At 46.6% G+C, this 21,956-nt stretch overlaps 2 protein-coding genes and 1 pseudogene across 2 annotated transcripts; all 3 read right to left on the bottom strand.

Moving 5' to 3' along the window:
* Positions 1-12,962: 12,962 nt before the first annotated feature.
* Positions 12,963-16,609, bottom strand: LOC135510896 (E3 ubiquitin-protein ligase TRIM35-like). Its single transcript, XM_064932209.1, has 6 exons — positions 16,129-16,609; positions 15,275-15,370; positions 14,878-15,108; positions 14,755-14,777; positions 14,541-14,659; positions 12,963-14,420 (listed from the first exon to the last, which is right to left on the bottom strand). The coding sequence occupies exons 1-6, from the start codon at positions 16,603-16,605 to the stop codon at positions 13,849-13,851; spliced, it is 1,518 nt and encodes a 505-aa protein (XP_064788281.1). The 5' UTR covers positions 16,606-16,609; the 3' UTR covers positions 12,963-13,848.
* Positions 16,610-17,041: 432 nt separating this feature from the next.
* On the bottom strand, positions 17,042-17,584 carry LOC135510898 (erythroid membrane-associated protein-like; the record flags this gene model as incomplete). Its single annotated transcript, XM_064932211.1, has 1 exon — positions 17,042-17,584. A coding segment is annotated over one exon (543 nt), but the record flags the coding sequence as incomplete, so codon positions are not given.
* Positions 17,559-21,882, bottom strand: LOC135510113 (E3 ubiquitin-protein ligase TRIM35-like; annotated as a pseudogene).
* Between the last annotated feature and the right edge of the window lie 74 nt (positions 21,883-21,956).

Here is a 21,956-nt window from a genome sequence, read left to right as displayed (position 1 = left end):
TCCAGGGCCTGGTGCAGGCGCTGTACTGGCCGCCGTCCCTCAGGGACAGGGCCCAGAACCCGTGGGCAGGGTTCACACTCAGGACCCCCAGGTCCCATCTGGTCTTACCCGCCACCTCCACCTCTTGTGGTGGATATTATAAAACCAGGATTAGGACATGTCTTCATGGTTTCTGTTCTTGGACAGGACACAGGTGCAGCTGGTTTGCCGCACAGGGTGATACTCCCAAGAACGGGATTATAATAGGACAGTTTCACAAGGTTAGTCACATCCTCAGTTATGGGGACACATAGAATTAAAATGTCCCATTACAATCCTCCCTGTAGTTAATTCCTTAACAATACATTTTTTTTAAATGTAAATGTAGCAATTATTCTATGTAAATCTCATCCGTTGTGAAACGGAGTTTAATACCTTCAACCTTTCACACATCATGTTCAGTTCTAACTTGCCCGTTTCTGCTAAGGATTAGGTCAAACAAAGACAGCAAAGTGCATCCTTTCTCAACAAGTAATTGCTCTCAGAGTGTGTTTGCTTAGGAGAGAACACCTGGCCACCACAGAGTCTGGATGTTCAGCCAATATTCCACTCCCACTGAGACAACCTTGTGAGAGCAAACCTCTGTCTACAACAAGCGCATTTCTAAGTATGCTACAGGTCAAACATTACGGTCTTCAGCATTAAAGTGTAGCTCAGCTGAGCACATAAACCATGTTTTGGTCCACCAGGTAAATAGGGGTAAGCAGTATGGTCCCCCAGTTAAATAGGGGTAAGCAGTATGGTCCCCCAGTTAAATAGGGGTAAGCAGTATGGTCCCCCAGTTAAATAGGCGTAAGCAGTATGGTCCCCCAGTTAAATAGGGGTAAGCAGTATGGTCCCCCAGTTAAATAGGGGTAAGCAGTATGGTCCCCCAGTTAAATAGGCGTAAGCAGTATGGTCCCCCAGTTAAATAGGCGTAAGCAGTATGGTCCCCCAGTTAAATAGGGGTAAGCATTATGGTCCCCCAGTTAAATAGGGGTAAGCATTATGGTCCCCCAGTTAAATAGGGGTAAGCAGTATGGTCCCCCAGTTAAATAGGGGTAAGCAGTATGGTCCCCCAGTTAAATAGGGGTAAGCAGTATGGTCCCCCAGATAAATAGGGGTAAGCAGTATGGTCCTAGAGTTAAATAGGGGTAAGCAGTATGGTCCCAGAGTTAAATAGGGGTAAGCAGTATGGTCCCCCAGTTAAATAGGGGTAAGCAGTATGGTCCCCCAGTTAAATAGGGGTAAGCAGTATGGTCCCCCAGTTAAATAGGGGTAAGCAGTATGGTCCCCCAGTTAAATAGGGGTAAGCAGTATGGTCCCCCAGTTAAATAGGGGTAAGCAGTATGGTCCCCCAGATAAATAGGGGTAAGCAGTATGGTCCCAGAGTTAAATAGGGGTAAGCAGTATGGTCCCAGAGTTGAATAGGGGTAAGCAGTATGGTCCCCCAGTTAAATAGGGGTAAGCAGTATGGTCCCCCAGTTAAATAGGTGTAAGCAGTATGGTCCCCCAGTTAAATAGGGGTAAGCAGTATGGTCCCCCAGTTAAATAGGGGTAAGCAGTATGGTCCCCCAGTTAAATAGGGGTAAGCAGTATGGTCCCCCAGTTAAATAGGGGTAAGCAGTATGGTCCCCCAGTTAAATAGGGGTAAGCAGTATGGTCCCCCAGTTAAATAGGGGTAAGCAGTATGGTCCCCCAGTTAAATAGGGGTAAGCATTATGGTCCCCCAGTTAAATAGGGGTAAGCAGTATGGTCCCCCAGTTAAATAGGGGTAAGCAGTATGGTCCCCCAGTTAAATAGGGGTAAGCAGTATGGTCCCCCAGTTAAATAGGGGTAAGCATTATGGTCCCCCAGTTAAATAGGGGTAAGCAGTATGGTCCCCCAGTTAAATAGGGGTAAGCATTATGGTCCCCCAGTTAAATAGGGGTAAGCATTATGGTCCCCCAGTTAAATAGGGGTAAGCAGTATGGTCCCCCAGTTAAATAGGGGTAAGCAGTATGGTCCCCCAGTTAAATAGGGGTAAGCAGTATGGTCCCCCAGGTAAATAGGGGTAAGCAGTATGGTCCCCCAGGTAAATAGGGGTAAGCAGTATGGTCCCCCAGGTAAATAGGGGTAAGCAGTATGGTCCCCCAGGTAAATAGGGGTAAGCAGTATGGTCCCCCAGGTAAATAGGGGTAAGCAGTATGGTCCCCCAGTTAAATAGGGGTAAGCATTATGGTCCCCCAGGTAAATAGGGGTAAGCAGTATGGTCCCCCAGTTAAATAGGGATAAGCAGTATGATTACAAATCCAATAATGTCCTTGAGGTGCTCTTACTGAACATTTCCCAGCTGCTGTTGCAAAATCCCTGTTGAAATGTTTGGCAATCGTCATTCACCTTGTTGTTACAGAGGTGGCTATCAAACACTCCCAATTCTACCACACGGCCCCCAGAACCAGTGAATCTCACACACCAAGAAAGTCGTCTGCAGTTTAGTGCACTCACCGATCCCGTAGAGGTTAACCAAACTCTACAATAACCTGCCATTCCTAGCAGTGACAACATATGTTCTTTGGTGTTTGGATGAGGAACTTTTAAAATAGCTTTCACCCTTCTGCACCCTGGTGTGATAACGTGTCCCAAATATTTAGCAGTCTGTTGAACACATTGTAATTGGTTTTTCGAGGCATTGTGGCAGCTAGGAAATGTAGCAGTGCAGCCGAATCAACAACTGTAAACCAATTTGAATCTGGCGGGACAGAAGAAAGGATGGGTTTGGCAAAACTGGGGCCCTGCCATAAACTGCATCGTTAACAGCTCTAAGATCTTGTACCATTCTCCATTCACCAGATGCTTTTCTAACAGGTCAAACTGGCGTGTTGCCAGGTGATGACGTACATGTGACAACAGCCCCCCAGCTCAGCAGAGAGGGGTTCAGTGCTTTGTGGGGCCGATATGTGCCTTCACAGGCGTTGCTCCTCTCATCTTCCCTTGCCCATAAACAGTCCCGAACCTGAGTCAACAGTGCGCTGTCAGGGGTGGGCTGGTTAGGTGCAAGGGAAACTGGAACAGGGGCTTCTCTGTCCCCTCGGTGCATTGCGTGCGTGCCGTTCACATACGCTCTGTGAGCCCCAACCACAGAGGAGAATGCTCCCAGTCTGTTGCCAACCTCACGTATGTACCAAATTCTTCCCATCTTGGAGATAGAGATACTGCATGGGGAACTGATTGGGGCACAGAGGAAAAATGGTTCACATCAGCTACCACACCCGAAGTTTCTTCATACACATCACCTATTGTCAACTCTTCCTGCTCGGTCACACAATGTTAAAAACAAATGGTCCCTTTGACCATTACTACATTTGGCAGTGAAGAGTGGTCGGGTTAGTTTGGCCCCGGTCGAGCAAATCCATTCAGTAGGTCAAAGGGGTCAGAGAAATACCATGAATAATACCAATCATGGCCTGGTACTTCCAGCGCGGTATAGATACCGATTCTTGGAGCGGTTACTACCAGGCCCTTGTCACGGCAACAAATGTTAATTCCCACAATAGGTCTCTTCCCAATCAATTTACAGAGCAATTAGGAGAATAAACAAAACAATGATTAAACATTTTAACACCAAGTTGGACTGAAAGGGGTTTGTTAAGGTTCTCTACCACTGGAACGTCTTTATTACATCTTGTAACGTGGACACTGGGAGTCGGGAAGCAAGTGCAGGTGGTGAGTTTAATAATAACCGGAACATGGAACAAAACAAGACACACGAGTAGCGTACAGACATGGAACACATACTAAATACTGCCTCAGGAATAGAACTAAGGGGGTGACAGATATAGGGGAGGTAATCAGTGAAGTGATGGAGTCCAGGTGTGTCCAATGATGAAGTGCAGGTGCGTGTAATGATGAATGTCAGGACCGGTGGTTCGTAAACCGGTGAAGTAGACGTGACACGTCTCTTGATAATGGATCTTTTAAATTGTTGCATTTAGATAAAATACAGATGGTTGCCCCTGAATCGATCAGGAAAGACATTTTCACACCGCCCACACACACACATCCATATTAGGCGAATCTGCGCTGTTAGAAGATAAAACTGGGTACTCACCAAAGTGGCATTGTTGGCTGTCTTTTCCTTGTACCTCCTCCACAGCCTATCTCCAGCCTCCCCCTCTACCCTGCGGGTTAGATGCTGTTACATGTGGTGGTGGTGGATAGTATGTATCACTGTCCTCAGCTTCATCATAGCCACCCATATCACCCCTGTCCTGGGGGAAATTTCTTGAAATGTGGCCTGGCTGTTGACAGTTCCTCGTCCACCTCTTCCGTGGCCCCCTCCTCCTCTTGCTCTTCCAGCCCCCCTTCCTCTGTCTCCTGAGTTCCCCCTCTCAAAAAGCATTAGCTGGGCAGTTGATCGTGGTGGTAAACCGGGTCCACCACTGTGCCCTGCTATGAGAGAGAGAGGGGAAGCTTCTTCACAATGTCCATCATCTCCCCCATTTCATGATTCCACTGGACCAGGATGGTTGAAGCAGCGTTCACATCACAGTCAGCCACTGGATTTGGTATTGTCATCAGGGGAAGCTGTGCGGCAGAAGGTGGTGTGGAAACAGGAGGGGGAGGTAAGTCTGGATAAAGTCAAAGTCACATTTCTGTGACCAGTCGCTGGGGAGGCTTAGTGTCTCGGCGGGGGTGGCTCTGAGGTGTCGCTATTTTACTCCGGTACTCTGTGTGTGGTGACCAGGTTCTTTTTCCTACTTCGTCTTCCTCAGATTCTCCGCCGTCTGCCCCCACAGCCCCTACTCCTGCTGCTGGGGGATCTTGTTGTGGAGGTGGTAGCTGTTGTTGAGGTGGTGGATGGATGGATGATGTTGATTCGGTTCATCTTTACCTCTGTTCCTACTTGCTTTGCCTTATTTTTTTTCAGCTTTCATCCTTACCTCTGCAAACTTCTCTGCACTTTCCCCCCACCTCTCTCTGTCTTTGTCTCAGCTTCAACTTCCCACTTTATCCCAGCGTTGTAATGGTTTTCTGTAGGCGAAGGAGAGTCGGACCAAAATGCAGCGTGTAGATTGCAATCCATGTTTAATCAACAAACGTAAACACGAATCAATACAAATACTACAAAAAACAAAGAACGTAATGAACGTAACGAAAACCGAAACAGCCTATACTAGTGTAAACTAACATAGATACAGGAACAAGGACACTAAGGACAATCACCCACAAAACACACAAAGAATATGGCTGCCTAAATATGGTTCCCAATCAGAGACAACAATAATCACCTGACTCTGATTGAGAACCGCCTCAGGCAGCCATAGACTAACGCTAGACATCCCACAAAACCCCAAGACAAAAAACACACCACAATAACCCATGTCACACCCTGGCCTGACCGAATAAATGAAGAATAAACATAATATATTTCGACCAGGGCGTGACAGAACCCCCCCCCTAAGGTGCGGACTCCCGGACGCACATCAAAACAATAGGGAGGGTCCGGGTGGGCGTCTGTCCATGGTGGCGGCTCCGGCTCCGGCGCGGGACGTGGAACCTACTCTATAAATGTCTTAGTCCCCCCTCCTCGCGTCCTAGGATAGTCCACCTTCGCCGCCGACCATGGCCTAGTAGTCCTCACCCAGAACCCCTCTGGACTGAGGGTCAGCTCGGGACTGAGGGTCAGCTCGGGACAGAGGGTCAGCTCGGGACAGAGGGGCAGCTCGGGACAGAGGGGCAGCTCGGAACAGAGGGGCAGCTCGGGACAGAGGGGCAGCTCGGAACAGAGGGGCAGCTCGGGACAGAGGGGCAGCTCGGGACAGAGGGGCAGCTCGGGACAGGGGCAGCTCAGCACTGAGGGGAAGCTCGGGACTGAGAGGAAGCCCAGCACTGAGAGGAAGCTCAGCACTGAGAGGAAAGCTCAGGCAGGTAGTTGGCTCCAGCAGATCCTGGCTGGCGGATCTGTAAGAGTCTGGTTGACTGGCGGATCTGTAAGAGTCTGGTTGACTGGCAGATCTGGAAGAGTCTGGTTGACTAGCAGATCTGGAAGAGTCTGGCTGATTGGCAGATCTGGAAGAGTCTGGCTGACTGGCAGATCTGGAAGAGTCTGACTGACTGGCGGATCTGGAAGAGTCTGGCTGACTGGCGGATCCGGAAGAGTCTGGCTGACTGGCGGTTCCGGCAGATCCTGGCTGACTGGCGGTTCCGGCAGATCCTGGCTGACTGGCGGTTCCGGCAGATCCTGGCTGACTGGCGGTTCCGGCAGATCCTGGCTGACTGGCGGTTCTGGGCAGACTGGCGGTACTGGGCAGACTGGCGGCGCTGGGCAGACTGGCGGCGCTGGGCAGACTGGCGGCACTGGCGGCGCTGGGCAGACTGGCGGCTCCTTGCAGACTGGCAGCTCTGGCTGCTTCATGCAGACTGGCCGCTCTGGCTGCTCCATACAGACTGGCAGCTCTGGCTGCTTCATGCAGACTGACAGCTCTGGCTGCTCCATGCAGGCTGGCAGCTCTGGCTGCTCCATGCAGGCTGGCAGCTCTGGCTGAGCTGAACAGGCAGGAGACTCCAGTAGCGCAGGAGAGGAGGAAGGCTCTGGCTGCGCTAAACAGGCGGGAGACTCCAGCAGCGCAGGATAGGAGAAAGGCTCCGACAGCGCTGAACAGGCGAGGCGCAGAGTAGGTCTGATGCGTGGTGCTGGCACTGGTGGTACTGGGCAGAGGACACGCACAGGAAGCCTGGTGCGGGGAGCTGCCACCGGAGGGCTGGGGTGTGGAGGTGGTACTGAGTAGACTGGACCGTGCAGGCGCACTGGAGCTCTTGAGCACCAAGCCTGCCCAATCTTACCTGGCTCGATGCCCACTCTAGCCCGGCCGATACGAGGAGCTGGAATATACCGCACCGGGCTATGCACCCGCACTGGGGACACCGTGCGCACCACTGCATAACACGGTGCCTGCCCGGTCTCTCTAGCCCCCCGGTAAGCACAGGAAGTTTGAGCAGGTCTCCTCCCTGGCGTAGCCATACTCCCTGTGAGCCCCCCCCCCAAGAAATTTTTGGGGGAGATTCCCGGGCTTCCTTGCCAACCGTGTTCCCTCATAACGCCGGCTCCTCTCTCCAGCTGCCTCTGCTCTCCTAAGTGCCTCCACCTGTTCCCATGGGAGGCGATCTCTTCCAGCCAGTATTTCCTCCCATGTGTAACAACCCTTGCCATCCAATATATCGTCCCATGTCCAATCCTCATTGTGCCGCTGTTGCTGCCTTTGTTGCTTCTCCTGTGGCTCCTGCCTGTTGACACGCTGCTTGGTCAGTTTGTGGTGGGTGATTCTGTAACGGTTTTCTGTAGGCGAAGGAGAGTCGGACCAAAATGCAGCGTGTAGATTGCGATCCATGTTTAATCAACAAACGAAACACGAATCAATACAAATACTACAAAAAACAAAGAACGTAATGAACGTAACGAAAACCGAAACAGCCAATACTAGTGTAAGCTAACACAGCGACAGGAACAAGGACACTCAGGACAATCACCCACGAAACACACAAAGAATATGGCTGCCTAAATATGGTTCCCAATCAGAGACAACAATAATCACCTGACTCTGATTGAGAACCGCCTCAGGCAGCCATAGATTAACGCTAGACATCCCACAAAACCCCAAGACAAAAAACACACCACAATAACCCATGTCACACCCTGGCCTGACCGAATAAATGAAGAATAAACATAATATATTTTGACCAGGGCTTGACAAGCGTGTATTATTTTTCTTGCCTTTCCCTACTTTCTCCAACTGTTCTCAACTTAGCGACACATTTCAACTTAGCGACACTGAGGGAAAATCTCCCTTCGCTAAGCGGTGGCATTGTGACATGTCCTCGGCAAAACTCGGACCCCATTTGCTTACCATTACCTTCAACGGCCTTGTGTAGCATATGGTGGCTGGAGAACCCTTTAACTTCTCCAGGATGATCCCATCTGAGTTCCTAGCTCACTCACACACACAAAATAGAGGAGTGATCAGTTCCTACAACCTAAACCACATAATTGCATGGCTGCTAAAATATTGCCTAATTTGTCATTGATGTCACGCCCTGATCTGTTTCACCTGTTCTTGTGATTGTCCCGTGCTCCTGTTTTCTATTCTCTTTTTCTAGTCTTCCCGGTTTTGACCCTTGCCTGTTTTTTCATGGACTCCGTACCCGCCTGCCTGACCCTTCTGCCTGCCCCGACATCGAGCCTGTCTGCCACTCTGTACCTCTTGGACCTCTTGTTTTGACCTTTTGCCTGTCCACGACCATTCTCTTGCCTACACCTTTTGGATGATAAATGAACGACAAAGACTCTGGGTCTCGCCTTGTGCCCTTATAATTGAAGCACTGGAGAACTAATCCAAATTGGTATCATATCTACAGTGGGGCAAAAAAGTATTTAGTCAGCCACCAATTGTGCAAGTTCTCCCACTTAAAAAGATGAGAGAGGCCTGTAATTTTCATCATAGGTACATTTCAACTATGACAGACAAAATTAGAAGAAAAAATCCAGAAAATCACATTGTAGGATTTTTAATGAATTTATTTGCAAATTATGGTGGAAAATAAGTATTTGGTCAATAACAAAAGTTTATCTCAATACTTTGTTATATACCCTTTGTCAATGACAGAGGTCAAACGTTTTCTGTAAGTCTTCACAAGGTTTTCACACACTGTTGCTGGTATTTTGGCCCATTCCTCCATGCAGATATCCTCTAGAGCAGTGATGTTTTGGGGCTGTTGCTGGGCAACACTGACTTTCAACTCCCTCCAAAGATTCTCTATGGGGTTGAGATTGGGAGACTGGCTAGGCCACTCCAGGACCTTGAAATGCTTCTTACGAAGCCACTCCTTCATTGCCCGGGTGGTGTGTTTGGGATCATTGTCATGATGAAAGACCCAGCCACGTTTCATCTTCAATGCCCTTGCTGATGGAAGGAGGTTTTCACTCAAAATCTCACAATACATGGCCCCATTCATTCTTTCCTTTACACGGATCAGTCGTCCTGGACCCTTTGCAGAAAAACAGCCCCAAAGCATGATGTTTCCACCCCCATGCTTCACAGTAGGTATGGTGTTCTTTGGATGAAACTCAGCATTCTTTGCCCTCCAAATGCGTCGAGTTGAGTTTTTACTAAAAAGTTCTATTTTGGTTTCATCTGACCATATGACATTCTCCCAATCTTCTTCTGGATCATGCAAATGCTCTCTAGCAAACTTCAGACGGTCTTGGACATGTACTGGCTTAAGCAGGGGGACACTTCTGGCACTGCAGGATTTGAGTCCCTGGCGGTGTAGTGTGTTACTGATGGTAGGCTTTGTTACTTTGGTCCCAGCTCTCTGCAGGTCATTCACTAGGTCCCCCCGTGTGGTTCTGGGATTTTTGCTCACCGTTCTTGTGATCATTTTGACCCCACGGGGTGAGATCTTGCGTGGAGCCTCAGATCGAGGGAGATTATCAGTGGTCTTGTATGTCTTCCATTTCTTACTAATTGCTCCCACAGTTGATTTCTTCAAACCAAGCTGCTTACCTATTGCAGATTCAGTCTTCCCAGCCTGGTGCAGGTCTACAATTCTGTTTCTGGTGTCCTTTGACAGCTCTTTGGTCTTGGCCATAGTGGAGTTTGGAGTGTGACTGTTTGAGGTTGTGGACAGGTGTCTTTTATACTGATAACAAGTTCAAACAGGTGCCATTAATACAGGTAACAAGTGGAGGACAAAGGAGCCTCTTAAAGAAGCAGTTAGTCTGTGAGAGCCAGAAATGTTGCTTGTTTGTAGGTGACCAAATACTTATTTTCCACCATAATTTGCAAATAAATTAATAAAAAATTCTGCAATGTGATTTTCTGGATTTTTTCCCCTCATTTTGTCTGTCATAGTTGAAGTGTACCTATGATGAAAATTACAGGCCTCTCTCATCTTTTTGAGTGGGAGAACTTGCACAATTGGTGGCTGAATAAATACTTTTTTGCCCCACTGCACATAAAAAGTAAACACAGTTTTGCTACGAACTTTAGTTTGAACTGTATGACAAACAGTTCTTACTGTCCACTGGTTAATATATCCCTAACCTGATATTCTAGTCTAACATGACGTCCTAACCAGTCCACCCGCATCACACTATGCGGTAGAGCTCTCAATCAGTGAGCGCAAGTGATTTAGGAATGCACAAATCCTCTCATTTCAATGATGACTCACAAGCTTAGTAAAAAAAAAATCAACTGAGCGATCGCTGACCCTCAACTCCCATGGACGTCAGGCGGGTCTTCCATTCCCTCGTCTGACGAGGAGGAATTTACCCTACACTCACAGTGCAGCGAGCCTCTGCCGGCAGTTTACCTTCATGACCGTAGGAGACACTGGTCAACGATACGTCAGTCCCATCTCTTAGATCCTGTTTTTACAAGGACACAGGTGCAGCTGGTTTGCAACACAGGATGATACTCCCAAGAACAGGAACTTGTAATAGGACAGTTTCATGAAGTTAGGCACATCCTCAGTTGTGGGGACACATACAATAGAAATGTCCCATGACACTGGTTGGGCTCCAGCACACAAACACACGTGTCACAGCACATTGGGTTGTTGGAGACGTGAGCCTTCTCTCCATTGACGCACACACTGGTCAGGTCATCTGAGAGAGAGAGAGAGACTGTGGGCCACGGTGTTGGGTTCCAGAGTCACTGGGGCTGGGGCGAAACACAAGATTCCGTGATTCCATATGTGTTATTTCATAGTTTTGATGTCTTTACTATTATTCTACAATGTAGAAAATGGTAAAAATGGTGTGTCGGTCTGAGGCTTTTCTCCATGGTGTGTCCAAACCTTTGAATGGTACTGTGTAATATTTGTTCTGCCCATGACGAAACCATGTTGATTGAGTCTCAGAAACTGCAAAGCCAACATTCATGCAAAATACATGAGCTCATCTGATGCACAGATAAGAACACGAAAAAGAATAACACATTGCCAAATAACAAGACTAAGCAAACAGAACTATAGTTTCAGTGTAGTGAACAATCCCAATAAGGTGGAATTTTACATAAAATTGAAGTCATTTAGCAAACACTATTATCCAGAGTGACTGACAGTAGTGAGTGCATGCATTTTCGTGCTTGTCCTCCATGGAAATCAAACTCATAACCCTCGCGTTGTCAGCACCTGCTCTACGAACTGAGCCACACGGGCTCATCGATTTATCAAAAATGACTTCCAGTACGTACTTACGGTAATTGGAGAACTACAGTAAAACAGTAAACAGACTAATTACTGTAACACAACCAGACCAGCCTAGTGAAGTGACATGCAGTTTCTGGCCCTGAAATGACATACAATACTAGCCATACCTTGAGTTCCTGAGCAGCTTCATCCACAGGGCAGAGCTGATGAGTCCTGTGTCTCCTGGAGGTCTGACACACCGCACACAGAGCCTCCTGGTCCTCCACACAGAACAACAACAACCTCTTCCCATGGTGACTGCACCTTTCATCCTCATCCAGTACCAACCCACTCCTCCTTCCTGACTCCCTCCTTCCCTGGCTCTCCTTCCAAATCAAATCAAATCCAATTTTATTTGTCACATACACATGGTTAGCAGATGTTAATGCGAGTGTAGTGAAATGCTTGTGCTTCTAGTTCCGACAATGCAGTAATAACCAACAAGTAATCTAACTAACAATTCCAAATCTACTGTCTTATACACACAAGTGTAAGGGGATAAAGAATATGTACATAAAGATATATGAATGAGTGATGGTACAGAGCAGCATAGGCAAGATACAGTAGATGGTATCGAGTACAGTATATACATATGAGATGAGTATGTAAACAAAGTGGCATAGTTATACATGTATTACATAAAGATGCACGTATACATACGAGATGAATAATGTAGGGTATGTAAACATTATATTAGGTAGCATTGTTTAAAGTGGCTAGTGATATATTTTACATAATTTCCCATCAATTCCCATTATTAAAGTGGCTGGAGTTGAGTCAGTGTGTTGGCAGCAGCCACTCAATGTTAGTGGTGGCTGTTTAACAGTCTGATGGCCTTGAGATAGAAGCTGTTTTTCAGTCTCTCGGTCCCAGCTTTGATGCACCTGTACTGACCTCGCCTTCTGGATGATAGCGGGGTGAACAATAATCAATAATCAATAATGATCAATAATTATGGAATTCAATCATGACACTTGTTCTCAGTAAATTCATTAACAGCAAAGAATAGATCTGCTCCAGACAAAGTTCCAAAATGCACATTGGTGTCACAGACGTCAATGTCACCACTGGAGGTGAGGCTGTTCACCTCAATTTACAAAACAATAGACAAACAAAACCAATACACAGGAGTCACTGTGACAGACTTTACCAATACAGACGCTTCAGTATGCGATCAAGGCATCACCAGGTTATATCCTCAGTGAATAGGTGCCACAGACACCTTCTCAGGGCAGATCCTCAGCACTCCAGGGTCAGTGCCATCAGAGTTGAGACAGGGAGAGAAGTAAGGGAACAGTCTCTCTGTGAACCTGTGTTCGAACGTATAGATGAGTGACATGTCACTGGAGTCATAGAAAGAGAGCTTTCCTTTCTCATAGTCCAGCTTGACCATGATCCTCTTGGGCTTCCTCTTCAGAACCAACGGGGTACCCAGGGGGTTAGTTGCAGCGCTATACTGCTCACCGTTCCACATCCCCATCGCCAAGATCCCGCCCTCTGGGCTGACCATCACATTGCCTTTCCGGGCTACACACTCTTTGGCCACGCCCAGAGTCCAGGCCTTCTTAGGCCCCACCTCCACCTCCCAGCTGTGAATGCCTGAGCAGAAACCCACAGAGCCTAGCACGCTCACTGGGCTGTCGAATCGCTCAGCGTTATCAGGCACAGGCTGGGACACCCGTGTGTCGCTCACCTCCAGGAGGCTGACAAAGCTCAATGTTGACAAGAAACACTTTATTAAGAAATGTCATGAATAAACAATAAACCATTAATAAATCATGAATAAATCATGCCATTCATGAACATAAAAGTATTTAATTGTTGTATTTATACACATTTATAAGCATGATCATTCATAAGCATTTAGAACAAGTCTTGCAGAATATACACTCAAATTGTCACACCTTGGTCTTAGTATTTTGTGTTTTAGTTTATTAGTTAGTCAGACCAGGGTGTGACATGGGTTTATTATGTATTGTATTTTCGTATATGGGTTTGTAGTATTTGGGATTGTAGTTGATTAGGGGTGTGTGTGTTTAATAGGTTTGGCTGCCTGAGGCGGTTCTCAATCAGAGTCAGGTGATTCTCGTTGTCTCTGATTGGGAACCGTATTTAGGTAGCCTGGTTTTCGCTTTGTATTTCGTGGGTGATTGTTCCTGTCTCTGTGTTAGTTTCACCAGTCAGGCTGTAATAGGTTTCACGTTCCGTTTGTTGTTTTTGTATTTATTTGTTATTCATGTATAGTTCGTTTTGTTTGTTTCACTAAATAAACATGAGTAACATACACGCTGCATTTCGGTCCGACTCTCCTTCGACAAAAGAAGAACGTCGTTACACAAATGCTGAGTAATCATCACATTTTTTGTTTATCTTTCCATTTGACACACGCCAAGAAAATATGACTTATGATATTATATAGGACAATAATAGTTCCGTTCACATATACATCCATATATAAAATATACATCAATATATAAAATATACATCAATATATAAAATATACATCAATATATAAAATATACATCCATTGTGTTAATAATAGAAAGTGAAACATATGGATGCTTTAGCAATGTCTCCTCTAAAAAAAAGACATATTGTAATCTACAAAACTTTATCACCAACATCATGAACCAATGAGACTTTGGCAGGGCATATCTTTAGTGGCTCAGCATTGCGGCCGCTGTCACTCACACAGGGACAGAGGTAGGGCAACAATGGCTCTTTAAACTTGTCCCTGAATGTATAGATGAGTGACATGTCAGTGGGGTCATAGAAAGTCACCTCTCCCGCATCATAGTCCAGAAACACTCTGACCCTCCTGGGCCTCCTCTTCAGAGTGAGACGGGTCCAGGGCCTGGTGCAGGCGCTGTACTGGCCGCCGTCCCTCAGGGACAGGGCCCAGAACCCGTGGGCAGGGTTCACACTTAGGACCCCTTTCCTACTCACACTCTCTCTCAGGACCCCCAGGTCCCATCTGGTCTTACCCGCCACCTCCACCTCCCAACAGTGACTGCCGGAACTGAAGGGGTCGGCCCCCAGCACGCAAACACACGTGTCACAGCGCTCTGGGTTGTTGGGGACGTGAGGCTTCTCTCCACTGACGCACACACTGGTCAGGTCGTCTGAGAGAGATAGCCAGGGGGCCGCAGTGTTGGGGTCCATAGTCACTGGGGCTGGGGTGAAACACAAACAGGTATGACTACAATGCTATATAACAATTTACATTTTAAAGTGTGGTACTCCGAGCATCTAGTGATCTGATAAGCATTCATTTGCTCTGGTCTAGTACTCACTGTATTGCACTTTCTCCTGCATCTTCTCCCAGATCTTGAACCTTAGGTTGCCCAGGTGTTGGGCCATATCGATCAATGCCCCTGACACAGGCTCTGGATCCTGCAATGTACAGTTGGCCCTGAAGCAAAAAAAAAATACAGATGGAGTGGCTGTTGTAGTAAAGGACTGTAACCACAAAGCAGGCCGAATGTGTTTGAAAAAGTAGTACCTTACCTTGCTTTGTTGTTCTTGTAAGCCTGGGGAAAGGACATAGTTGTGTGAGATAAGATGACCAAATTAGAAAATCAAATGTCTTGTATTTTAGAATGTGTATGTTTAAAGTAAGTGTCTCTGTACCTGGAGAAATGGAAGGTCGTTTGCCTCTATATCCTGTTCTATCTCTCTGATGTTGCTGGTCAAGGAGGTCATCTTCTTGGCCAGGTGTTCAATCTTCTCTGCCATTATAACTGTCTTTATGTCCACTTCCTCAGAGAGGGCAGACAGCCGGGCAACTTCCTCCAGGCGCAGGAATTGATGCAGTGCCACAAACTCATCTCTTATCTTCCTTTCTGCTTGCTTGGCCTGGCTCTGGGAGTCAATAGGTCAAAGGGTCAGTGGGTGACCTCTCATACTTTCTGATGCAATATGGAAATGGTTCATAGTGCAATACTGTTGAAAAAGGCTAGGAAACCAAAATGTTGACAATAAAATCAACGTTATTTCTCCGTATAATTGTTCGTTCCGTAGTACTTACCTTGATGTGTTCTGCTGTTTTCATGCAATCCTCCTTCAACTTTTGGAATGTCTCCAACTTCCTCCTCAGAGGGATGATAGATGCTTTCACTTCCTCCTGGCCACATACCGGAGGAAAATCTCAATTGCATTTCCTTGACTCCTTGTGTCCTCTCTCCTCACTTCCTTCTCGAAACCCACTGGATGAGAAAGTCAGAGGTCCTTCCCCTCTGACTTTCTCCTCCAATGGGTTTTGAGAAGGAGGCGATGAGAGAGGACGAGAGAAGTCAAGGGGTTTAGGCCACAGACAGTTTCAGGTATTGAGGCGCCTGTGTGCTATTAAACACAACAGACAGAATTAATGTCAATATATCATATTTGTTCTACCTACGGCGAAACCGCTTTGATTGACTCTCAGAAACTGCAAAGCCAACATTCATGCAAAATGCATGAGCTCATCTGATGCACAGATAAGAACACGAAAAAGAATAACACATTGCCAAATAACAAGACTAAGCAAACAGAACTATAGTTTCAGTGTAGTGAACAATCCCAATAAGGTGAAATTTTACATAAAATGTAAGTCATTTAGCAAACACTATTATCCAGAGTGACTGACAGTAGTGAGTGCATGCATTTTCGTGCTTGTCCTCCATGGAAATCAAACTCATAACCCTCGCGTAGTCAGCACCTGCTCTACGAACTGTGCCACACGGGCTCATCTGTTTATCATAAATGACTTCCAGTACGTACTTACGGTAATTGGAGAACTACAGTAAAACAGTGAACAGACTAATTACTGTAACACAACCAGACCAGCCTAGTGAAGTGACATGCAGTTTCTGGCCCTGAAATGACATACAATACTAGCCATACCTTGAGTTCCTGAGCAGCTTCATCCACAGGGCAGAGCTGATGAGTCCTGTGTCTCCTGGAGGTCTGACACACCGCACACAGAGCCTCCTGGTCCTCCACACAGAACAACAACAACCTCTTCCCATGGTGACTGCACTTTTCATCCTCATCCGGTACCAACCCACTCCTCCCTCCTGACTCCCTCCTTCCCTGGCTCTCCTTCTCCCCCTCTCTCGTCTCATCCTGCTTGGTGGTATTGTGGCTCCTCTCCCTCGCTAAGGTCTCCACGATGTTCCTCAGAGCCAGGTTACTGGGTGGAGCGTCGGTTAGGGAATGTTTGCGGCAGACGGGGCACTTTTTGATGACCTGAGTGTTCCAGTAGTTGTCCAGGCAGCTCCTGCAGAAGCTGTGGCTGCAGCCCAGCACCACAGGGTCAGTGAAAACATCGCAGCACACAGGGCAGGACATGTCGTCCTCCAGGGTCCAGGTGGCAGCCATGATGGAGAGATGTGTGCTTGTTCTGAGCTGGTGTACCTACCGTAGGGTGGCTGGGCTAGGGACTGATGACGCTGTCTGGAATGCTGGCAAACTGGTCCAGTGATTCGGTGTTGATTTGCTCCACTTAATGGGTGAGGCATGGAATGGAAACACACAAAATATGTACTTTTATTGAACATGACATCAATAATTATGGAATTCAATCATGACACTTGTTCTCAGTAAATTCATTAACAGCAAAGAATAGATCTGCTCCAGACAAAGTTCCAAAATACACATTGGTGTCACAGACGTCAATGTCACCACTGGAAGTGAGGCTGTTCACCTCAATTTACAAAACAATAGACAGACAAAATCAATACACAGGAGTCACTGTGACAGACTTTACCAATACAGACGCTTCCGTATGCGATCAAGGCATCACCAGGTTATATCCTCAGTGAATAGGTGCCACAGACACCTTCTCAGGGCAGATCCTCAGCACTCCAGGGTCAGTGCCATCAGAGTTGAGACAGGGAGAGAAGTAAGGGAACAGTCTCTCTGTGAACCTGTGTTCGAACGTATAGATGAGTGACATGTCACTGGAGTCATAGAAAGAGAGCTTTCCTTTCTCATAGTCCAGCTTGACCATGATCCTCTTGGGCTTCCTCTTCAGAACCAACGGGGTACCCAGGGGGGCAGTTCCAGCGCTATACTGCTCACCGTTCCACATCCCCATCGCCAAGATCCCGCCCTCTGGGCTGACCATCACATTGCCTTTCCGGGCTACACCCTCCTTGGCTATGCTCAGAGTCCAGGCCTTCTTAGGCCCCACCTCCACCTCCCAGCTGTGAATGCCTGAGCAGAAACCCACAGAGCCTAGCACGCTCACTGGGCTGTCGAATCGCTCAGCGTTATCAGGCACAGGCTGGGACACCCGTGTGTCGCTCACCTCCAGGAGGCTGACAAAGCTCAATGTTGACAAGAAACACTTTATTAAGAAATGTCATGAATAAACAATAAACCATTAATAAATCATGAATAAATCATGCCATTCATGAACATAAAAGTATTTAATTGTTGTATTTATACACATTTATAAGCATGATCATTCATAAGCATTTAGAACAAGTCTTACAGAATATACACTCAAATTGTCACACCTTGGTCTTAGTATTTTGTGTTTTAGTTTATTAGTTAGTCAGACCAGGGTGTGACATGGGTTTATTATGTATTGTATTTTCGTATATGGGTTTGTAGTATTTGGGATTGTAGTTGATTAGGGGTGTGTGTGTTTAATAGGTTTGGCTGCCTGAGGCGGTTCTCAATCAGAGTCAGGTGATTCTCGTTGTCTCTGATTGGGAACCGTATTTAGGTAGCCTGGTTTTCGCTTTGTATTTCGTGGGTGATTGTTCCTGTCTCTGTGTTAGTTTCACCAGTCAGGCTGTAATAGGTTTCACGTTCCGTTTGTTGTTTTTGTATTTATTTGTTATTCATGTATAGTTCGTTTTGTTTGTTTCACTAAATAAACATGAGTAACATACACGCTGCATTTCGGTCCGACTCTCCTTCACAAAAGAAGAACGTCGTTACACAAATGCTGAGTAATCATAACATTTTTTGTTTATCTTTCCATTTGACACACGCCAAGAAAATATGACTTATGATATTATATAGGACAATAATAGTTCCGTTCACATATACATCCATATATAAAATATACATCAATATATAAAATATACATCAATATATAAAATATACATCAATATATAAAATATACATCCATTGTGTTAATAATAGAAAGTGAAACATATGGATGCTTTAGCAATGTCTCCTCTAAAAAAAATACATATTGTAATCTATAAAACTTTATCACCAACATCATGAACCAATGAGACTTTGGCAGGGCATATCTTTAGTGGCTCAGCATTGCGGCCGCTGTCACTCACACAGGGACAGAGGTAGGGCAACAATGGCTCTTTAAACTTGTCCCTGAATGTATAGATGAGAGACATGTCAGTGGGGTCATAGAAAGTCACCTCTCCCGCATCATAGTCCAGAAACACTCTGACCCTCCTGGGCCTCCTCTTCAGAGTGAGACGGGTCCAGGGCCTGGTGCAGGCGCTGTACTGGCCGCCGTCCCTCAGGGACAGGGCCCAGAACCCGTGGGCAGGGTTTACACTCAGGACCCCTTTCCTACTCACACTCTCTCTCAGGACCCCCAGGTCCCATCTGGTCTTACCCGCCACCTCCACCTCCCAACAGTGACTGCCGGAACTGAAGGGAACCGGCCCCAGCACGCAAACACACGTGTCACAGCGCTCTGGGTTGTTGGGGACGTGAGGCTTCTCTCCACTGACGCACACACTGGTCAGGTCGTCTGAGAGAGATAGCCAGGGGCCGCGGTGTTGGGGTCCAGAGTCACTGGGGCTGGGGTGAAACACAAACAGGTATGACTACAATGCTATATAACAATTTACATTTTAAAGTGTGGTACTCCGAGCATCTAGTGATCTGATAAGCATTCATTTGCTCTGGTCTAGTACTCACTGTATTGCACTTTCTCCTGCATCTTCTCCCAGATCTTGAACCTTAGGTTGCCCAGGTGTTGGGCCATATCGATCAATGCCCCTGACACAGGCTCTGGATCCTGCAATGTACAGTTGGCCGTGAAGCAAAAAAAATACAGATGGAGTGGCTGTTGTAGTAAAGGACTGTAACCACAAAGCAGGCCGAATGTGTTTGAAAAAGTAGTACCTTACCTTGCTTTGTTGTTCTTGTAAGCCTGGGGAAAGGACATAGTTGTGTGAGATAAGATGACCAAATTAGAAAATCAAATGTCTTGTATTTTAGAATGTGTATGTTTAAAGTAAGTGTCTCTGTACCTGGAGAAATGGAAGGTCGTTTGCCTCTATATCCTGTTCTATCTCTCTGATGTTGCTAGTCAAGGAGGTCATCTTCTTGGCCAGGTGTTCAATCTTCTCTGCCATTATAACGGTCTTTATGTCCACTTCCTCAGAGAGGGCAGACAGCCGGGCAACTTCCTCCAGGCGCAGGAATTGATGCAGTGCCACAAACTCATCTCTTATCTTCCTTTCTGCTTGCTTGGCCTGGCTCTGGGAGTCAATAGGTCAAAGGGTCAGTGGGTGACCTCTCATACTTTCTGATGCAATATGGAAATGGTTCATAGTGCAATACTGTTGAAAAAGGCTAGGAAACCAAAATGTTGACAATAAAATCAACGTTATTTCTCCGTATAATTGTTCGTTCCGTAGTACTTACCTTGATGTGTTCTGCTGTTTTCATGCAATCCTCCTTCAACTTTTGGAATGTCTCCAACTTCCTCCTCAGAGGGATGATAGATGCTTTCACTTCCTCCTGGCCACATACCGGAGGAAAATCTCAATTGCATTTCCTTGACTCCTTGTGTCCTCTCTCCTCACTTCCTTCTCGAAACCCACTGGATGAGAAAGTCAGAGGTCCCTCCCCTCTGACCTTCTCCTCCAATGGGTTTTGAGAAGGAGGCGATGAGAGAGGACGAGAGAAGTCAAGGGGTTTAGGCCACAGACAGTTTCAGGTATTGAGGCGCCTGTGTGCTATTAAACACAACAGACAGAATTAATGTCAATATATCATATTTGTTCTACCTACGGCGAAACCGCTTTGATTGACTCTCAGAAACTGCAAAGCCAACATTCATGCAAAATGCATGAGCTCATCTGATGCACAGATAAGAACACGAAAAAGAATAACACATTGCCAAATAACAAGACTAAGCAAACAGAACTATAGTTTCAGTGTAGTGAACAATCCCAATAAGGTGAAATTTTACATAAAATGTAAGTCATTTAGCAAACACTATTATCCAGAGTGACTGACAGTAGTGAGTGCATGCATTTTCGTGCTTGTCCTCCATGGAAATCAAACTCACAACCCTCGCATTGTCAGCACCTGCTCTACGAACTGAGCCACACGGGCTCATCTGTTTATCATAAATGACTTCCAGTACGTACTTACGGTAATTGGAGAACTACAGTAAAGCAGTAAACAGACTAATTACTGTAACACAACCAGACCAGCCTAGTGAAGTGACATGCAGTTTCTGGCCCTGAAATGACATACAATACTAGCCATACCTTGAGTTCCTGAGCAGCCTCATCCACAGGGCAGAGCTGATGAGTCCTGTGTCTCCTGGAGGTCTGACACACCACACACAGAGCCTCCTGGTCCTCCACACAGAACAACAACAACCTCTTCCCATGGTGACTGCACCTTTCATCCCCATCCGGTACCAACCCACTCCTCCCTCCTTCCCTGGCTCTCCTTCCAAATCAAATCAAATCAGATTTTATTTGTCACATACACATGGTTAGCAGATGTTAATGCGAGTGTAGTGAAATGCTTGTGCTTCTAGTTCCGACAATGCAGTAATAACCAACAAGTAATCTAACTAACAATTCCAAATCTACTGTCTTATACACACAAGTGTAAGGGGATAAAGAATATGTACATAAAGATATATGAATGAGTGATGGTACAGAGCAGCATAGGCAAGATGCAGTAGATGGTATCGAGTACAGTATATACATATGAGATGAGTATGTAAACAAAGTGGCATAGTTATACATGTATTACATAAAGATGCACGTATACATATGAGATGAATAATGTAGGGTATGTAAACATTATATTAGGTAGCATTGTTAAAGTGGCTAGTGATATATTTTACATTATTATATTCCCATTATTAAAGTGGCTGGAGTTGAGTCAGTGTGTTGGCAGCAGCCACTCAATGTTAGTGGTGGCTGTATAACAGTCTGATGGCCTTGAGATAGAAGCTGTTTTTCAGTCTCTTGGTCCCAGCTTTGATGCACCTGTACTGACCTCGCCTTCTGGATGATAGCGGGGTGAACAGGCAGTGGCTCGGGTGGTTATTGTCCTTGATGATCATTATGGCCTTCCTGTAACATCGGGTGGTGGAGGTGTCCTGGAGGGCAGGTAGTTTGCCCCCTGGCTCTCCTTCTCCCCCTCTCTCGTCTCATCCTGCTTGGTGGTATTGTGGCTCCTCTCCCTCGCTAAGGTCTCCACGATGTTCCTCAGAGCCAGGTTACTGGGTGGAGCATCAGTTAGGGAATGTTTGCGGCAGACGGGGCACTTTTTGATGACCTGAGTGTTCCAGTAGTTGTCCAGGCAGCTCCTGCAGAAGCTGTGGCTGCAGCCCAGCACCACAGGGTCAGTGAAAACATCGCAGCACACAGGGCAGGACATGTCGTCCTCCAGGGTCCAGGTGGCAGCCATGATGGAGAGATGTGTGCTTGTTCTGAGCTGGTGTACCTACCGTAGGGTGGCTGGGCTAGGGACTGATGACGCTG

The sequence above is a fragment of the Oncorhynchus masou genome, chromosome 23, assembly GCF_036934945.1.
Source record: "Oncorhynchus masou masou isolate Uvic2021 chromosome 23, UVic_Omas_1.1, whole genome shotgun sequence".
Classification (NCBI taxonomy): domain Eukaryota; kingdom Metazoa; phylum Chordata; class Actinopteri; order Salmoniformes; family Salmonidae; genus Oncorhynchus; species Oncorhynchus masou.
Note: the sequence above shows the minus strand (reverse complement) of the source record. Positions and strands in the feature narration are given on the sequence as shown.

Coding starts and splice junctions, on each gene's coding strand:
- LOC135510896 (XM_064932209.1), bottom strand. CDS start 16,605: ATGGCTGCCACCTGGACCCTGGAGGACGACATGTCCTGCCCTGTGTGC. Junction 15,109..15,274: donor AAACAGCAGAACACATCAAG/GTAAGTACTACG, acceptor ATTGACTCCCAG/AGCCAGGCCAAGCAAGCAGA. Junction 14,778..14,877: donor ACGACCTTCCATTTCTCCAG/GTACAGAGACAC, acceptor TCCTTTCCCCAG/GCTTACAAGAACAACAAAGC.